This window comes from Brienomyrus brachyistius, chromosome 17 (genome assembly GCF_023856365.1).
Source record: "Brienomyrus brachyistius isolate T26 chromosome 17, BBRACH_0.4, whole genome shotgun sequence".
Lineage (NCBI taxonomy): Eukaryota > Metazoa > Chordata > Actinopteri > Osteoglossiformes > Mormyridae > Brienomyrus > Brienomyrus brachyistius.
The window spans coordinates 18693343-18711381 of NC_064549.1; the positions used below are offsets into that span (position 1 = coordinate 18693343).

Consider the following 18039-nt stretch of genomic DNA (forward strand, 5'->3'; position numbering starts at 1 on the left):
AACATACTGCTACCACTGCATACAGTAGTAAGATTACACATACAGTACAGTGGCATTATTTAGATGGTTTGTATATTATATTGATAGGAAAAGACAAAGTAATATGCAAAATATACATCCATCCATCTTCCAAACCGCTTATCCTACTGGGTCGTGGGGGGTCCGGAGCCTATCCCAGAAGCAATGGGCACGAGGCAGGGAACAACCCAGGATGGGGGGCTAGCCCATCGCAGGGCACACTCACACACCATTCACTCACACCTGCACACCTACAGGCAATTTAGCAACTCCAATTAGCCTCAGCATGTTTTTGGACTGTGGGGGGGAAACCGGAGTACCCGGAGGAAACCCCATGACGACATGGGGAGAACATGCAAACTCCTATGATTGATTCCTTTAATATATTTAATTTGGCAACAGATCTCACTAGTTATACTTTCAGAAACGTAATTTTTTGTGGAAGGTTTTACAAAATAAAACGAAGTAGCAGACCAGTGTATTTCATGTTGGCCATCGATTTCTTCCTGTACCATATGGGCATAGCTTTTGTTTGAGCGACATGACCATCATATTTTCCCAATTCTTATCATACTCAAACAATGCTGCAATAACACTAAATGCAGACAGTTTGGCATATGAATTGATATGCATGGATACAAATATCTGTGTCGTTCATAAGGGGAAAAAAATAGTGGCCTTTACTTTTTGATGCTTGCAAAACTTTGTCCATGCGCAAGTTCATAGTTTGGCTAATTAATAATAAGATGGAGTGGTTACTTTTTAAGAGCGGTTTCAAAGTACATGTTAATTTATATTACAGCCATTTATGATTTATGTTGTTAAAACTGCTACTGTTTTGGATCGTATTTAGTTAATGAAATGAACAAATTAAATAAGTACATCTCATCTCAAATTTTTTTCCTCAAATATACAATGATCGCAAATGGCCTAGGCAGAGAATAAAAAAGCAGAAATCAATCAAAAAAGCAGAAATTTTTCATCCCTGAATGTAAACAGTAACCTGCATATTATTTTTAGTGTACCATACACTGCATGAGTAATAATTAAATAGCCATGTCAGCACTATAACTAGTTGGGATGTCAGTGAAAGGTTTAAAAGGCATTGATAAAGTAACTACTCAATATGCAATTGTTTCTCTGATAGTAGTGTAACTGGGTAGAATGACATGTGTGTACACCAGCATAGATTATTTCTATACATAATGAATTAGTCCATTCATCTTCCAACCACTTGTTCAGTAAAGGGCTACAGAGTACTTCAAACAATTAAGTGGTCTACTTATCTATGAGCAGATAAGTATGCTTATCTGTGAGCAGCAGTATGAAAATCAGAAATAACTCCATGCAAGCCATACTGACATACTGTTCTTTAGATAAACAAGAATGAAAATAAACATTCAGAAATATTCAGGAATCATTACCTTCTCTACGTGCTTGATTCTTCCTCAGTTCTTCTACTTCTCAAAAGTAATGCTTGCATACATGTTTAAATCAGAGTTATTGCCATTCTGTGAATCCAAAGGTTTGGCTATTTCAGAGTTTTGATCTTTGAGGAGGTCCAAATAAATGTAATTAAAGCTATCCTGGGAAGAAGGTCCAGTCTCACAAGACATGCCATTTTTTTCTTGAGCTGCCAACTCACAGGGTTTTAACCAAACATTTTCAAAGGATGCAGAGCTGTGGCACTTCCCGTTTTGCATGCTGAATGGTGCCATTATATTATGGCCACATGCCACTGCTGTTGATGAAAAGGTCTCAGAACTATGTCGACGCCGGGCCTGTGGATCCACTCGAATGACTCTGGTACCCTGCTTTTGGTTGGGGCTGGAACTCACTCTGGTGAAAGCACGTGAGCCAGATGTTTGGTTCATCATTCCAGGAAACCCATTCAATGCTACACCTTCATGTGTGGGTGATATAATGTTTGATGGGGCTTCAGGTGACCCACCAATTTTTGGGTTTCTGAGAATCAGATGTTCCTCAGCGTGGTTCACACAAGTTGATCTCAACTGCGTACTGACATAATCACAGCCCTGCAAGTCATCACTGTCAAAATCATAAAGGGAAGGAGCTTCTACAATAGTTGACTGATCTGCAGAAGTCAATATTTTGTCTGAATGGCTAAGATTACTGCTAGAACCCAGTTCTGTATTCATGTACTCAGAAGATTGTTGCTCAGATCTCTCAGAGCTACCATCTAAAAATACAGGTAGGAGGGACACCATGCTTGTTGTAGAGGACTGATCATTGAACTCAATGTGGACATATTCTCCAGGGCTTTTAGGTTCATTTGGGAAGTTTTCCCTGGCACGTGGAAGCGTACTGGCTTTGCAGTTTTCTAGAAAGAGGCGAGTTGGTCGTTTTGGTTGGCCCAAAAATTCTACCTTTCTGGGTGTAACTATTTGGTTCCCACCATTTCGTCCCCCGACACTGTCACTACTAGCAGAGGAAGAGGAAGATTCTTCCAACTGGACAGAAATGACAGACAAGGGCTGGGGTGTCTGGTGGTGTTGTCTATCACCATGCCTAAAAGAGCGAGGAAGAGAGTGGTAAGAATTAAGAGGATTGCATGGCTCCTCCAATGAGTGGAAGCAACAGTCTGCCAGAGTACTTTTGCTGGAGTAACTAGCTGGGTACATGTTCATATAATCTCCATAGGTCACCTCTCCATCGTTACTCTCCGCTGAGAGTTTGGGATCGGTCCCATTAGTCCAGATTTTGCTGTACTTTGTCTCTGGGGAACAACTTCCACTGGGTGACATCATCATATAGCCATCAGAGTCTATTATGGAGACAGGATGGGGACTGATAATTTGCTGAGGTGCCGACACATTTCGGGGGCTCATGGGCATGTACTCATTACTTTTAGAAGGCTGAGGCACCACACCTGGGGACATGGGCATATACCCATCATCCTTGTGACCTAAAGCACTAGCATCTGTTTGCAGATCCTGCTCAGGGTATGAATCTGTGGCTACAAATGCTGATTGTCTATCGATGGGCATTCTGATGCACTGGTGCATTGGCATCATTACTGTATATGAACATGCAGAATCCTGAGAGTGGTTCTTCTGGTAGCAGGCAGTCTTGACTAAGGTACCTGAAGAGTGTGTCCTCTTCCTGAAGCCTTTCTCTGGCTCCGCTGTGCAAGTCTCTGAACAACAAGACTGAACATGTCCACCATATCCATTCAACTGCAGGCCAGCTGCTGCCATACATATGTAGCTACTGAGTTCCTCCTCTCTGGCAGGAGGTGTGTGCTCTATGGAATCTGGCGTGACACTATGAAATGAGCCCCTGAAGTCACAGGGGCTTGATCCGTATTCGTCAGAAGAGATGAAGTCTCCATCACTAGGAGACCTAGAAACTGAGGTGCTGGAGCGACGTGGGTATAAGCCATCAGAGGTAGAACCATGGCCACTAGTACTGCTGGATGAAAGGCTGACTGGACTAGTAGCAGAAGGGGAACAGCAGGCAGCAGACATGGGGGTGGAGCGACTATGGCTGAGAGGTGGGTGGAGCCTAGAGGAACCTCTAGGGTGGTGAGGGCGGGTCCGGGCAGTAATCGGACTTCCTGGACTCCCGTCCATTGATGCAGGGCGGGACATGGTTCCCTCGCCATCACTGGAAGCCCGCACCCTAAAAGAGTGACTGTGTTTTCCTGAAAAGGCAGGTGAACCGGCTGTGAGGCTCTCTGCCCGGGACCTTCGGCTGAGTCCTACCTGGCTGGGGGGTGGGTTGTTGTGATGATGCCTTCTCAGTGGAACAGAAATGGGATTGGAACAGTTGGAGGAGGACTGACTTTTACTCCGAGGACGAAACTCTTCACTCATGGCTTTCATTGCCTCCAAGATTGTTTCGTGCATATTTTGCGCAACAACAGAGTCATCTACCTGCATCCAAAACTCTCCCGGTCCTGTAACAGCAGATCGTCCTACTTCTATGAAAAAAAAATTCTCAGAGTGACCACAGCGCCTAATGTTCATTAACTGAAGCACAACAGCTGCAGCATCGGAGTTAAGTTTCACAAAGCTTATTGTTTTATTTGTCAGACACAGTCTGTAAATCCCAACCAAATTCTTTATTTGTCCTAAGCCCTTGGGTTTTAAAATAACTTGCCATACTTCTTTGAACGCAGGTCCGGGGGTGGTCTCTCCATAGTCCTCCATAGTTATGCTGTTCCCAAAAGGTGCATAGATCTTCCCTCTGTTATGCAGGTCCACTAGTGCCTCATACCATAGATCCTGTTCTTGTTCACTATCAGCTGCAACTGCAAAATACTCATCCTTAGTGTACAGAGCGATTAAATACTTGTTTTTGGAATCTACTCTTTTGTTAATATTAAAGCAGTTATGTAGTAAAATTGATCTTTTGGGAGCCCCAGACTTCTGGTTCCATTTTTTCTCATTTTCATAATATTCCAGTCTAGAAGGTCCTGATACAGTGGCAATCCGTAGAACAAAAAATCTCTTGTGCATGCTTTTAGGCTTCCTTAAATAGCCCACCTTTCTCACGTCTGAAAAACAACCCTGCTCTGTAACTGGACTTGCCATGTTGCTAAAACACCTTTAAACTTTTAAATATTTTATATTAATTCAAACTCGTGCACGACTTAATTTAACAATGTTTACAGATTTAAAAAGCCGTCGCCTTGCCTCAATTACATGCTCACAACGCAGAGCCAAATAAACCGTCAGCACGGATATGGAGACCTCCCGTATAGTTGATTTCTTATAGTAGAGTTTTTCATCTTCAATTCATTTTTTAAAAAAAACTCATATAAAAAAACTCGGTCGAATTTTGTAAATCCTGAGTAGGGTGGGAGAAAAACTTGAAACACACCCCAGTTATGTCGAAAATCGTACATTTACCATCAAAGAAAGAATCGCCTATGTGCGACCCCATTTATTTAGCAAGACAATCCAGGCAATATTCTCTAACCACAGAAATATAATCAAAACAAATGCATGAAGAAATTTTTGCTAAATACTTGCAGGTCTCCAAAATCAGTAGCCCATCCGAGTACGACGTGGTATCCGTTTTCCACTCAGTTCACTTGTCCAATATGTACCAAAACAAGGTGCTACGTCTTGTGTTAGAGTGAAGACAATCATGCCTACTGCTCCAGCTCGTGCTGTAGAACAGTAACACGTGACGACTCGATGCGTGGACAGTTCACGGACGGATGCAACCTAGCTTGCCATAACATCATGCGGGCGCGCCCCGCCCCACCCCATAATCAGGAATCCCAAATCTGAGAGCGCTACTTTCTTTAGAGCTATTCGGCGCTCTCATTGGACAAGCGTCACGTCATTCCACTAGAAACCCCCAAAATAGGTCCTTTGAAAGTTAGATGGAGCTTGAGGCGATGTAATAGGTGAAGGCTCGGTTCGCCTACAATAGCAGTGTTTTTTTTTTTATAGCGTTTGTAAATTATTGCAGTTTTTACATTTGCTGGGGTGTGGCTAAACAGAACAACAACCTGAGCCGTTGACTCGTCAAATCCTCTAGACACTGACGATGTAATAGTTTTAAAGTACAGTTTTAATGCTTGTATACTCGGATGTCATATATTTTACGTCTGATCATTTCTGTACGTATTAACTGATGATTATAGTAGCAAATAATGCACTTTGGGAGGCGAACAAGCACATGCTTTGGACAGGGAATCACACATAGTATGTGGTGTCGATTGTATTGTCTTTGGAAAATATCAAAGAGTGGCATGGCGGTGTAGTGGTTAGCACCTCACAGCCCTGGGACCGGGGTTTTGGTGTCTCCATTTCGTCGTGGAGTGTGCTACGGTTTTCTCTCACAGTTCATAAACATGTTGAGGTGAATTGGAGTTGCTAAATTGTCCGTGTGTGTGAATAGTGTGTGTACCCGTCTCGGGTTATTCAAAGCGGATATAGTAGATGGATGGAAAATATCAAACGAATTCTAGTGGCAATTTTTTTTCAGTTATCATGAATTAATAAAAAGAACTCTGTCGTACCACTCTTTAACGGACCATTTGGATTTGGTTTTGTTTCTGTTTTAGCGGTTTTACTAACAATAACTGTTAAAAGGTTGGAGATGAATGAGCTAGTCAGGCGTCTGACTTTCTGAAGCTTACCGGCATTGTCTAGTCGTTGCTGCCGCCTACTGTTACGAAAAGAAATTTACACGCTTGGAGGGCGATTCCTTTGAAACCAGCACGTGTTAGGACAAAGAACGCATACAGTTTCAGAAAGGGTAAAGGTGATATAAGAAAAGGATATAGTCTGGTTTAAGACCTTGTTCCACCAGGGCCAATTGTAATAAATAAAATACCTAAAGATCATTTTTGAGCTAGGTGATATAATTCCTCCACTGTGTCTTGACTATGCACCAGGGCTTTCACTCTGTGGCACTTGAATAGAGCTGCTCTATTGGTTATCTGTCAGGTGGTATCTCATAAGATTTTTGAGTTACTTCATTTGACTTCTCTCAAATCTGAAGGAACACCGCTCTATTTCAAGGTTCTAAACCCAAATTTCAGCCTTTTGTAATCACAGCCTTGATGTTTCAATCATTACTCACAGCTCTTTACCAGCTGTTACCTCCAAACCTACGTACCTGTCCATTGTACTCATGGTCATAAAGAAAAGTAAACTTTGTACCTTTGAGGGTACAATTATTCGTCACTGTGGCTGTACCCTCAAGGGTTTGCTAACTGTACCCTAGGTGTAGGTAAATGTACCTTTTAAGTCTAATTTAAGAACATTTTTGTACATTTGGGGATACAACTATGATTTTACCTTGGGGAATAAAAATGTACCATGGCTGTATCCTTTACTCTGACAGTGCTTATGAAGAAGATCCCAAGTTACTTAATGTCCTTCCCTAAGGGAGGACTCCCCCATCTCACCTGAAAGGACAAATCCGTTTTTTTTTTTTTTCCAAAGGGACATTTCCTACTAATATTAACTCGGTGTTACTGCTTTTGCTGCTTCACCATAAAAAAGCATTTTAATGTGTTTAAATTAAACTGGTGGGAGGTGTTCTGACTTTTATAGAGAAATCTATAGTTGGTGAGCAATTAAGTTTTTGTCTGTAGCTACTTTTGGCAATTAACGCTTTATAAATAAAGGTCTGGAGGCGGCATGGTGGTGCAGTGGTTAGCACTATTGCCTCACACCTCTGGGACCCAGGTTCGAGTCTCCGCCTGGGTCACATGTGTGTGGAGTTTGCATGTTCTCCCCATGTTGTCGTGGGGTTTCTTCCGGGTGCTCTGGTTTCCCCCCACAGTCCAAAAACATGCTGAGACTAATTGTAGTTGCTAAATTGCCCGTAGGTGTGCATGTATGAGTGAATGGTGTGTGAGTGTGCCCTGCGATGGGCTGGCCCCCCATCTTGGGTTGTTCCCTGCCTCGTGCCCATTGCTTCCAGGATAGGTTCCGGACCCCCCGCAACCCAGTTGGATAAGCTGTTTGGAAAATGGATGGATGGATGGGAAGTAAAGGTCCTGGACCAAATGAGTCCAGATCAGATATGGGTATCATAAACGGGTCCAAACTGGATCCGGGCCAGATGAGTTGCTTCATTAGGGGGTCCTGCTTCATTAGCTGGATCCAAGCCGGATGAGGCGCTTAATGAGTGGATCTGGATAGGGTCCGGGCCAGATCCGATCCAGATCTGTGATCATTATCTGTTCCGGATCCATTCCATTGTGCAAGTGGACTCTGATCTGGGTCCGTTTTGCAGATCCATTCCAAAGCTTATGCTACCTCTGGATCGGATCCGGTTCGGAGTCAGTTTGCTATCTGGGCATGGTCACGATTCCCTACACCTTGACTAAAGCCCCAGTTCCAGCTGAAGAGAACAAACAACCCCAAAGCATCATGCGGCCACCACCATACTCCACTGTGGGTATGGTGCTCTTTTTGTGATGCGCAGTGTTGTTTTTGCACCAAATATACCTTTTGGAATTGTGGTGAAAAATTTCACGCTTGGTTTCATCAGACCCTAACACAAAATTTAGGTGGGCCTGGATGCTTTTCTTTGTAAGAAAAGGCTTCCGTCTTGCAACCCTACTACATAGTCCAGATCTATGGAGAATATGGGAGATTGTTGTCACATGTAGTACACAACCAGTACTTGCCAGAAATTCCTGTAGCTCCTTCAGTGTTGCTGTAGGCCTTTTGGCAGCCTCCCTGGCCAGTTTTCGTCTTGTCTTTTCATCAATTTTGGATAGATATACAGTTCTCAGTTATGTCCCATATTTTCTCTACTTCTTGATTACTATCTTCAGTGTGTTCCATGGTATATCTAATGCCATGGAATTTCTTTTTTGTATACTGCTCCTGACTCATACCTTTCAACAATGAGATCCTTTTGACACTTTGTTAGCTCTCCGCAAACCATAGATTTTGCAGTAGGATGCTACTGAGTAAATGTCAGAAAAATCCTACTAGGACAGTTGAACTTCATTTGGGTTAAGCAGAGTCACATTAATTGATGACAAGTATACCCAAAAAGACTGAATGCTGTAATTAAATCAAAAGGTGCTTCAACAAAGTATTAGTTTAAGGGAGTTCATGCAACCAACTTATTATACTTTTTAAATTTGTTTTATATTTCCCCCGAACAGATTTCTTTGTTTTTCAATTGAAATGTATAGGTTATAAGTCACATTAAAGGTGAGAAAACTTTTGAAATGTTTTATTGTGGTCTTATTTTTTTTTACATCATAAAACCTGTCATTTTAACACGGGTTTGTACACTTTGGATATCCACTGAATAGCTCCCAAACTAGGTGCAAATTGAAAACTTTGTTTATGTATGATTTACTGTAACCCTGTACTGGGTAAGTGGTTATGGAAGATGAATGAATGGATACTAAGTTAAAACTTGATTTATTTACATGAAGCCTCCATCTAGAACTAATATTGAAGACCTGTCTCTTGCTCTTACTCTGTATGGGATGTACAAGAAATAATTCAATACGATGCTTTCATTTGTTTTTCCTGCATGCATTGCAGTCTATTAAAGCATGTATAGCTACCATAAAACAACTGCAAGCACTTACAGTATGGTTCACATATACATGGTGCCGACTGTCTTGCTGTGATTCTTAGACCTTACAAACACCTTACTGTCCATCGAAAAGTTGCTCACGTTAGTGTTTTCCTGGGCATCATTCTGCTGATCTTCTTTAGCTTTTATAGCTAATAACACTGTAAGACTTCTCATATATGGTAATAAACCCACAGACGTATAATATATTTAATTAATTTTAGAGGCAAATTCTACAACTTCTGCTCTCAAGGTGAGTAGTACCTTCAAATTTGACATGAAAATTATATTAATAACGATGCCATAATGGCTCAAATAAAATCTCTTAAGTTACGTAAATAAGTTGTACAAGTTGCCTTTTCGACATATTTCAAGCTGAGCTATATTCCTAAGACGGACATTTATTTTTTTTTAAATGTAATTTAGCCACTTATTTTAAATGTGTGAAATTAATGACACTTAACATTTAGCACTTTAAACCCTAGAATATATTGCGGCTTTGACACCTCATTACAATTTTACTAACTGCATTATTTTTCCAGTCTAATATGTCCTTGCGTGACGCGTCTTTCAGACACACGTGATCACTTCGTCATTCTTAGTTTTACTTTCGGGGTAAGAAATGACGACATCGAATGAAATTCAATTTCAGAATCACTTAATCGGTATGCAATCCAGTAGTCTTTTTCATATTTTCATTACCTGCTACATTACTTTAGCAGCTGCGATTTTCTCAGAAGTAAACAAATTAGGAGAATTTGTTAAGAAAGCGCCAGCATAGTTACAGCTAGCCAACAACGCTCAACATCTGGTGAGTCATAAAAAGTTATATATTCAAGAAATGGTTTCATACTTTAACTGTTACTATGACAGTTATGAGCTCCACCATGTCCGCAACAGCTAAGCGAGCTAAAACTATTTATCTTAACTTTTTTTCTAGAAAAGTAACGGAACATGAAATTACGTTTTCGGGGTGCGCATGGTTTTCCACTTATTAACAAATGTGCAGTGTACGTGTCTGCTTAAGCAAACTCTACGTGAGGGATGTTCATTCTTGCTCTCGAAAATCGACCACCCTGCATATCATCAGAAATAGAAATGAAAAGCCCCGGCCGCTTTACACAAATACTAACGTCCGCTATAGTACAATGCGTACTTCATGTGAAGAAATGGATATAAAATTTCACTGTGTTCCTTCACATTATTCTAGGTGTAGAAAACAGCAAAAATGAATAGATGAATTATTAGATGAATACTGCGTGTTTTATATTGAACAAGCTATTGAACTTTAGTGTGATTCATCATATTCAACATTGATCAAATACGTGTATCTAACAGTACTGAAATATGAGTGAAGCATTTTGATACATAGAAAGCATTTCAGGTACCTCTGTGTAATGTCTTACAATATTAAGAAAGCGCAAGACTTATTCCGTTGTTTCTTTATAGCTGTTTATTTACTTTCTGTTCCGGATTGTGATGTCACGTGTGTTTCCTCCGGCACTTTCAATTTCCCCCCACGGTCCAAAAACGTGCCGTGTTTCATTGTATTGGTGCCTACATTTTCTTCATGTCGGTCTGTGTTTGATTAAAGCAGGGAGACATAGAAACAGGGGGAGCGGTTTTTAAGGTGTTTCTGAGATACCTTGACTTAAATGTAGTGTCACATGGTTACACATCACTAATGGGCCTTTTTAATGGCAGCCAAACTGACATGAAATAGTATAACAAGCACAGGTGTAAGTAATATCATTAATTAAACGTTACAAATATGCAACAATGAAATTTAATGGAAGCTTCATTAATGTCATTGCAGACACCTGTACTTGCCAAACTATTGAAAAGGCCCACATGGCTAGTAAATATGGCTAATAAATGCCCTGCATTCATCAGAGGTGAATGAGGTTTGCAAATCGTTCTAGTGTAAGTGCACGCTTAGGGAATCACTCGACTTTTCAAGCATCAAAGGTTATGTCATGGCTGTATATGATAATAATTTGTGGCTAGGACATGTTGAAGAAACTATGGATGTTTGAGGTCATTGTTGTGTTGAAAAGTGTAATTCCTCCTCATCTTCAGCTTTCTAGCAGACACCTGAAGCTTTTGGACCAATATTGACTGATACAATCCCCCCACCACACACACACACACACAAATGCAATTTGTTATGTGTATATGTATGACAATGGACTTTTTTGTGTGTATCTGTTTCTTCATGGCTGTGTTCCGAGCCACTTTGCAATGGTATTGTGCTCTGTTGCTTGGTCATAGGACATCATTCCTCTTTGATACATTGTTTTTCCTAGGTGTGATGACATGAGGCCTCGTCAGAGAGGAGGGCACTTGGGCCTGCTCCTGCTGGGTTACCAGCTGTTGCAGATGGGCCTTGATAACATCCCACCTGTCACACTGGCTGTTCTCGCATTGAACATTTACCTCTTCTTGGCCCCCCTGGCATCACCCATTCAAGCTTGTGTCAGTGTGCAGCAGGCCTGCTGGAACAGGGACTGGCGGCGTCTGCTTCTCGCTCCCCTGCACCATGCAGATGACTGGCATCTCTACTTCAACATGGTGTCACTTCTCTGGAAGGGCTCACGTCTGGAGCGCAGGCTGGGTGGGGCCTGGTTTTCTTACCTGTTAATTATGGTCACCTTGACCACAGGAATGGTGTACCTGCTCCTGGCCATGGGTCTCTCTGAGCTCACCCAAGACCCTTCCTACAGCTTGCAGTGTGCGATTGGATTTTCAGGTGGTGTATTTGCCCGTGGCTTTTGGTTTAAGAAACATTAGAAAAGAGCTTTATAATTAAGCTACAATTAAGAATTGATAGAATATGGGCTGATTTATTGTAGTGTATACCTGGGTTGTAAAAAGACATGTGTGGCTTCGACTTGCACTGAACATGTTCATTTCATGACTAATACTTGGTTTTGGATTCAGTTCTTTGTAACGTTATGATTTCTAATCTTTAAAGATACCTGAAGTCCATGCATTACGCATTAACAGCTTATTTTAAAACATGAGAATCTGTTAGCCTGCTAAATGTAACTACTGATGCTTATTAGGAGTTGGGGGGGATCAATTCAGTTACGAATCATGGCAATTTTTAGATCACCACTAGAATAAAACCCACCGATCAGTCCATGTTCTGTACCCACTTGACCCTTGTGTAGGGTTGCGGGGGTCCGGAGCCTATCCCAGAAGCTACGGGTATGAGGCAGGGATGTGTGTGTGTGCCCTATTGTGGATTGAGAAAAAAGGCAATCTGACCAATCGGACCATCATTGGGGGTGTGGCTTAAAGTTCTAACAGTGTTTCATACAGGATGAATAGAGATGTCCAGTATGAGAAATATAATGTTTTTTTTTTGGAATATTGAAGTATGCAACTCTATTCTAGTAAACGTCAAAAAGAAAATTATGAACAGTGAACATTAGCATAATAGGGCTCCTTTAAGCACAACTGTAAACCAAACAAGTCAATATGCATGTTGACCTGTCTGAATGACGAAACTTAACTGATGCTCATTTGCACACTAGAAATGAATATGAAAAATTGAATCAAAAATAGAACTACATCATAACACTAATAATGAACTGAGTCCTGTGTTCTTTACTATGCAGTACAGACTGTCCCCAACCTATGATTGGGTTCTATTTAGAGATGCACCGATGCAATTTTCTTAGCCGATTTCAGTTTTTGATTTTCTTTCCAAGTGTGACCTGCCGATACCGAATATTTACTGGTTCCGATTGTCTTTCTAAGAACTGTAATTGACAGCATATACAAACAAAAATCAACTTTTCCTCAATGCAGAATTTTATTTTCATAATAAAAAATTTCACTTTACAATTTCCCCCAAACTGCACTAAGTTGCAGGACCTTCTCTTACTTAAACAAGTCTCAAAATAAAGTGCTCTGTGACTCTAAAGAGGTCACTGAAAATGAGTTGCTGTACAGCCAATTTTATCTGACATATTTGACTTTACAAAACAAGAGCAGGTGTAACAGATATCGGCCTAAATAACAAATCAGCCGCTTATATAATTTTCCAGTATGTTAAAATTCCCCACATTCCACAACATTGACCTTTTTAAAATGTTTTACTCGTCTTAAAAAAGCCCATAGGTTACATAATGTATGGACATTAGAGCGACATTTCACTAAAACATTTTTACTTTGTCATTGGAAAAAAAACCTTTGCTACCTTTGTAATGTTAATGATTATTCCTTTTCAAGATTATCTAGTATATGCTTTATAATTAGTTTAATCAGTTAATAGTTTATCTGCAATGTTTCATGGTGATTGCAAGCTTTGTGTTTTCTTATCTCACAGTGAAGAACTTCCATGTTAATGATATGAGGCAATTCCGGTCCCTGGCTGGTCGATCGGTGCATCTCTTGTTCTGTTCTGACAGAACAGTCTGTACAGTTGAAATGTAACTTTACATACATGGATTATGTTAGTTGTCGTAAGACATATATATTGTAAATTAGGGATATTATCTATCAGAGACTTAGCCACGTAGTACAGTAATAGGTTTGAGCACCCCCCCCCCCAAATTTATTTGTTACTAATGAAGCACTTAGCCACCATTTAATAAACCCCCTCAAAATTGGACCCCCTCCCCCTTGTCTGCAAAATTTACCAAACCTATCATGACACCCTCGAAAATTTATTTCTGGCTACGGGCCTGCTGAGTATACTTGTATATCTAGCTCAGACTTGGATTAGACCTTTCATGACTTGTCACTTTATTTGGACTTGGGATAGGATGACTTGACTTCAGTCATGGTATATGCCACTAACTTAATGTCTGTCTCGTAGCAAGTTGAAGCAGTGTCTTTAATATTTATGAATAGCTGTGTTCTGTTGAATTTCATAAAGCTTATTTCAAAATGTATTTATTAAGCAATGTGGTCTAATCTATTTTAAAGTGAATGAGTGTCGACTATAATTTTCTCCTCTAGACTGCAGTAGCATTACATACTCATAGACTTCTATGCGTGTAAAGGCAAGGGACTGATAAATTATTTTTAGTATCTATTTAGTAGCCTATATATTGAGTTCTAACATGGTTTAAAGGTTTGATAATCTGCTTTAATCTCTTTCAGTATTTCAGCAATATATCACTAATTCACAGTAACGTAACTTATTTTTGCATTGTTTTTCAGGAGTACTGTTTGCCTTGAAAGTGATTAATAACTATTACAGTCCAGGTGGTGTCACCAACTTGATGGGCATACCTGTATCCAATCAGATAGCTTGTTGGGTTGAACTTGTTCTCATCCATCTTCTTTCACCAGGGTGAGTTGGAGTGTGTTTGGGTTGGGAAAAAAAAATCCTCCCACAGTTTGACAGCTCACTTACGTGAATTAGTGTCTCTAAATTGCCCTTAGGGTGTGAATCATGGGAGGCCACATGGTGATGCCCTGGCCAGCACATTTAGCTCACATTTAGCTCATTCATTGCAGGAGTTTGTTATTATAGACAAGTGGAAGCATATCTTATTTAGATGAGTGTTGTGTGTTTGCAAGGCAAGCTTGCACGCTTCTTTGTGTTTATGGACTCACAGGTAATATTGATCTCTTTCAGTACATCTTTTATTGGACACTTGGCAGGGATCCTGGTAGGACTTCTTTATGTCAAAGGTCCTCTAAAGGTGACAATGCAGACATTTGCAGGTATGCCACTTTTTTTTACTCTTAAATGCCTTCAGTAAATATGTATATTGTGTTTGCATTAGGGTTGGCATGGTGGCGCAGTGGGTAGCCCTGTTGCCTCATACCAGACTCCGCCATGGCTCCATGTGTGTGGAGTTTGTATCTTCTCAGTATTGCCTTGAAAGTGCCTCTTATGTTGTGGCAGTTTCCTCCTGTTTCCCCCCTCAATTCAAAAATATACTTAAGTGCCCAAATTGCACATAGGTGTGCATGGGTGAGTGAGTATGACTGTGCCCTGCAATGGGTCGTTCCCTGCCTACACCTGTATATTCTGGGATAGGCTGTGGACCCCCTGAATAGGATTAGCAGTTACAGAAAATGAATGGATGGATTTATGGATGTTTGCATTTCATTTGCTGTGTTTTTTTATTGTTGTAATATTAGTTGTTTTTTTCAGTGACATGCATATGCCTAAACTTTGTATATTTAACATATACATCCATCCACCCATCCATTTTCCAAACCGCTTATCCTACTGGGTCGCCCGGAGCCTATCCCGGAAGCAATGGGCACGAGGCAGGGAACAACCCAGGATGGGGGGGCAGTCCATCGCAGGGCACACTCACACACCATTCACTCACGCATGCACTCCTATGGGCAATTTAGGAACTCCAATCAGCCTCAGCATGTTTTTGGACTGTGTGGGGAAACCGGAGCACCCAGAGGAAACCCCACGACGACATGGGGAGAACATGCAAACTCCACACACATGTAACCCAGGCAGAGACTCGAACCCGGGTCCCAGAGGTGTGAGGCAACAGTGCTAACCACTGCACCATCATGCTGCTCCCTTAACATATACAGTACTATGCAAAAGTCTTAGACAAATAAAGAAAATTATGTTTAAATGGTGTTCATGTATGTGTAAAACTTTTCAACAATTTCAAAACCTCTCCTAAAGTCAGCCCAGTATTTTCAACAACTATTCAATTCATCCATATATTTGGTAACATGACCCCTAGTATACCTTGTTTAAATAACTAAATTTATTAATTGAGTTGGTGATAAACTTTTGCGATTACATAGAATGGTTGGGGTGCCCCTGAGGAGAGTTTTGGATTAGTGTTCTTCTCGCCATCCAGCAAGATATCAGTAACTTTTTGGCGAGCAGAAGAAATTCTTAATTTACATTGTTTCTTTTCATTTGCATACATCCTAATGTTAAAGTAAGCAAATATACTTCGGTGGATGCAATGGCCTTTTGAACCTTGCCTCAGAGTGATGAAGCATTTGTGCTAAATCCAAAGGGCTTCACAAGCATTAACGTTTTATGTTATACTTCATAGGGTTTTTGACATCAGATCAGTCAAATGCAGGAAGACAGTACTACAGATATTCAGGTATGTGTGCTGTGCAACTGGTGGTTTGGTGAGATGTAATTATATCTCACCATCCTGTTCTGTTTTCTTTTATCATTTGACCCTTATGCAGTTCAAATGTACATTTTCAGCATATTTCATATTTAAATGTTCATAAATAAATGTCTGTACTTAGGACGCAGTGGCCAAAGTGCATGGCACCAGCCAAACCCGGAGCTCCACGCCTACACAGGAGGTCTCTCTGAAGAGGAGCAGTATGAGGAGGCTATCAGGGCCAGCCTGAGTGAGAGAGGTGAGCGGCTTGGCATTCGCTCACATCGTAAAGTGCTTACTATGCTGTTCTTTCCCGATTTTTTTTTTTTCTTTCTGAAAATCAGAACTGCCAGTTGTGCCAATAAAGTACTTTCCTTTGTGGGTGCCTTACTATCTGACTATGTGGAATTAAAGTAAAATACAGTATGGTCATTTCACTGTTATTTGCAGGGGGTGCTACACGCGACAGAATGCTGTATGGATTTGTGAATGCAGAGGAGCTCCGACAGAAGCGGCTACAGAGATTTGATCAGTGATCAGTTACTGATATTTAATATTATTATAGGCAATTACTGTCAGCTATATAAAATGTCACTGTTTTAAAAATTACATTCTAAAGTATATGAAAGAATCTCTGTTTGGTTTAAATAAAGGGGATTTTTATTTATCCTAGTCTACGTGATGGAAGATCAAAGATATTTTTGGATTAAAAAAATAAAAATGTTACTAGTAAGTGAAGGTATGACAAGACTGTTTACTTTTAATACAGTTCATAAAGTGCTCTGTGGTGAGTTTTGCCTTATTGGAAATAACTCTGTTGTGCATGATAATGCCATATAATATAAAATTCTATTTTGGGTCACTGATGTCTGGTTGTTTGTTTTAAGTGAAAGATTCAGAAGTTGCTCCCTGTTTAGAAATAAAATCCATTTATTTAGTGTCAGAGTGCAGCACTGATGTTAAAGCAACACTTTTGTGAGTGGAGAGCAGAGTTATTAGTGGCACGATCACTCAGCAGCTAGGAAATCTGTGTTTCTAAATTACCCATAGTGTATAGCTGCCCTACCATAGACTGGCATCCCCACTCAAGTATTGAGGTTACAGTGACACAAACATTACCTAATTTTCCCACTGTATTTCCTGGTGAGAGTCATAGTAGCAGCATGTCAAGCAGCTCAGACCAGCCCTCTCTTTCCATGGTTACAGACTATTGCTGTTTATGGGGGATTCCTGGATGTTCCCAAACCAGCTGTAATGCCCACAGTGTGACCCGGGTCTGCTGTGTGGCTTCTGCCTTTTCAGACAAAACCTAGAACAGCTCCCTTGGGATCCATTCTGGTGGCATCGTTATATTTATCCAGTATCCTCAAAACCAGAGTCACTGAATCCATTGAACAATTGACCAATCTTGAATTCCTACTTACCATCACTCATGAATCAGATCCCAAGGTACCGTTATAAACCTGTGTTGAATTTTTGGGGATGTGTGTGTGTTCCTGTTTTTGGCCTAGAGTGCTGTAAAGAGGAACAACCTGCACCTGGATGTAGTTTGAACAACGAGGAGCACCTGACCGTGAAACAGAGGAATAAGGTCCTGAAGGTCCATGTTCACTGTTATTTGCAGGTGTGTGTGTGTGTGTGGGTGTGGGCAGGCGGGCAGGATTATGTTTATATTACATTGTGGGAACCAAATGTCTGGCTTGAACAAAAAAGTGGATTTTTATTAATTATCTTAAAGAGAATTACGACTTGCTCCTCACACAGAACAGATAAACTCAATTCTTATTCTGGGTAGGACTGATATGCTTCCACCATTTCAACTATCACCAACATAAGTTATACCTAAATAAATATTTGTGTTACAGACATAATGTAAATTGTGCAAATGCTCTACAACATACCACAT

General features: G+C 40.6%; 2 protein-coding genes across 8 annotated transcripts in view; one reads left to right on the plus strand and one right to left on the minus strand.

Moving 5' to 3' along the window:
* irs1 (insulin receptor substrate 1) overlaps positions 1–5242 on the minus strand; it is a 32650-nt gene extending 27408 nt beyond the window's left edge. For 4 of the 5 annotated variants that reach the window (XR_007383291.1, XR_007383290.1, XM_048982370.1 and 1 more), the window contains exon 1: positions 1443–5242. Coding sequence is in view for 3 of the 5 variants with exons in the window: in XM_048982370.1 (XP_048838327.1) it covers positions 1476–4574 (3099 nt within the window). In the remaining 2 variants the exon portion in view is untranslated. The remainder of the gene's footprint in view (positions 1–1442) is intronic. The other variant, XM_048982368.1, reaches the window with a different exon arrangement.
* A 4398-nt stretch (positions 5243–9640) lies between these two features.
* On the plus strand, positions 9641–16995 carry rhbdd1 (rhomboid domain containing 1). Of its 3 annotated transcripts, none has more exons than XM_048982422.1 (7): positions 9641–9722; positions 11364–11806; positions 14233–14365; positions 14654–14742; positions 16068–16121; positions 16276–16392; positions 16584–16995. In XM_048982422.1, exons 2-7 carry the CDS (start codon positions 11374–11376, stop codon positions 16667–16669), a joined length of 912 nt encoding a protein of 303 aa, XP_048838379.1. In that variant the 5' UTR covers positions 9641–9722; positions 11364–11373; the 3' UTR covers positions 16670–16995. The 3 variants fall into 3 exon arrangements, with proteins under 3 accessions (XP_048838379.1, XP_048838377.1, XP_048838378.1); XM_048982420.1 differs by having other exon boundaries at positions 9646–9868; XM_048982421.1 differs by lacking the exon at positions 9641–9722 and adding an exon at positions 9881–10980.
* The last annotated feature ends 1044 nt before the right edge of the window (positions 16996–18039 follow it).

What these genes read in the sequence shown, in the direction of transcription:
- rhbdd1 (XM_048982422.1), top strand. Translation starts at nt 11,374, where the DNA reads ATGAGGCCTCGTCAGAGAGGAGGGCACTTGGGCCTGCTCCTGCTGGGT. An exon ending in GTGTGCGATTGGATTTTCAG is followed by an intron (nt 11,807 to 14,232) that starts GTGGTGTATTTG and finishes ATTGTTTTTCAG; the next exon opens with GAGTACTGTTTGCCTTGAAA. An exon ending in GGCCAGCCTGAGTGAGAGAG is followed by an intron (nt 16,393 to 16,583) that starts GTGAGCGGCTTG and finishes TGTTATTTGCAG; the next exon opens with GGGGTGCTACACGCGACAGA.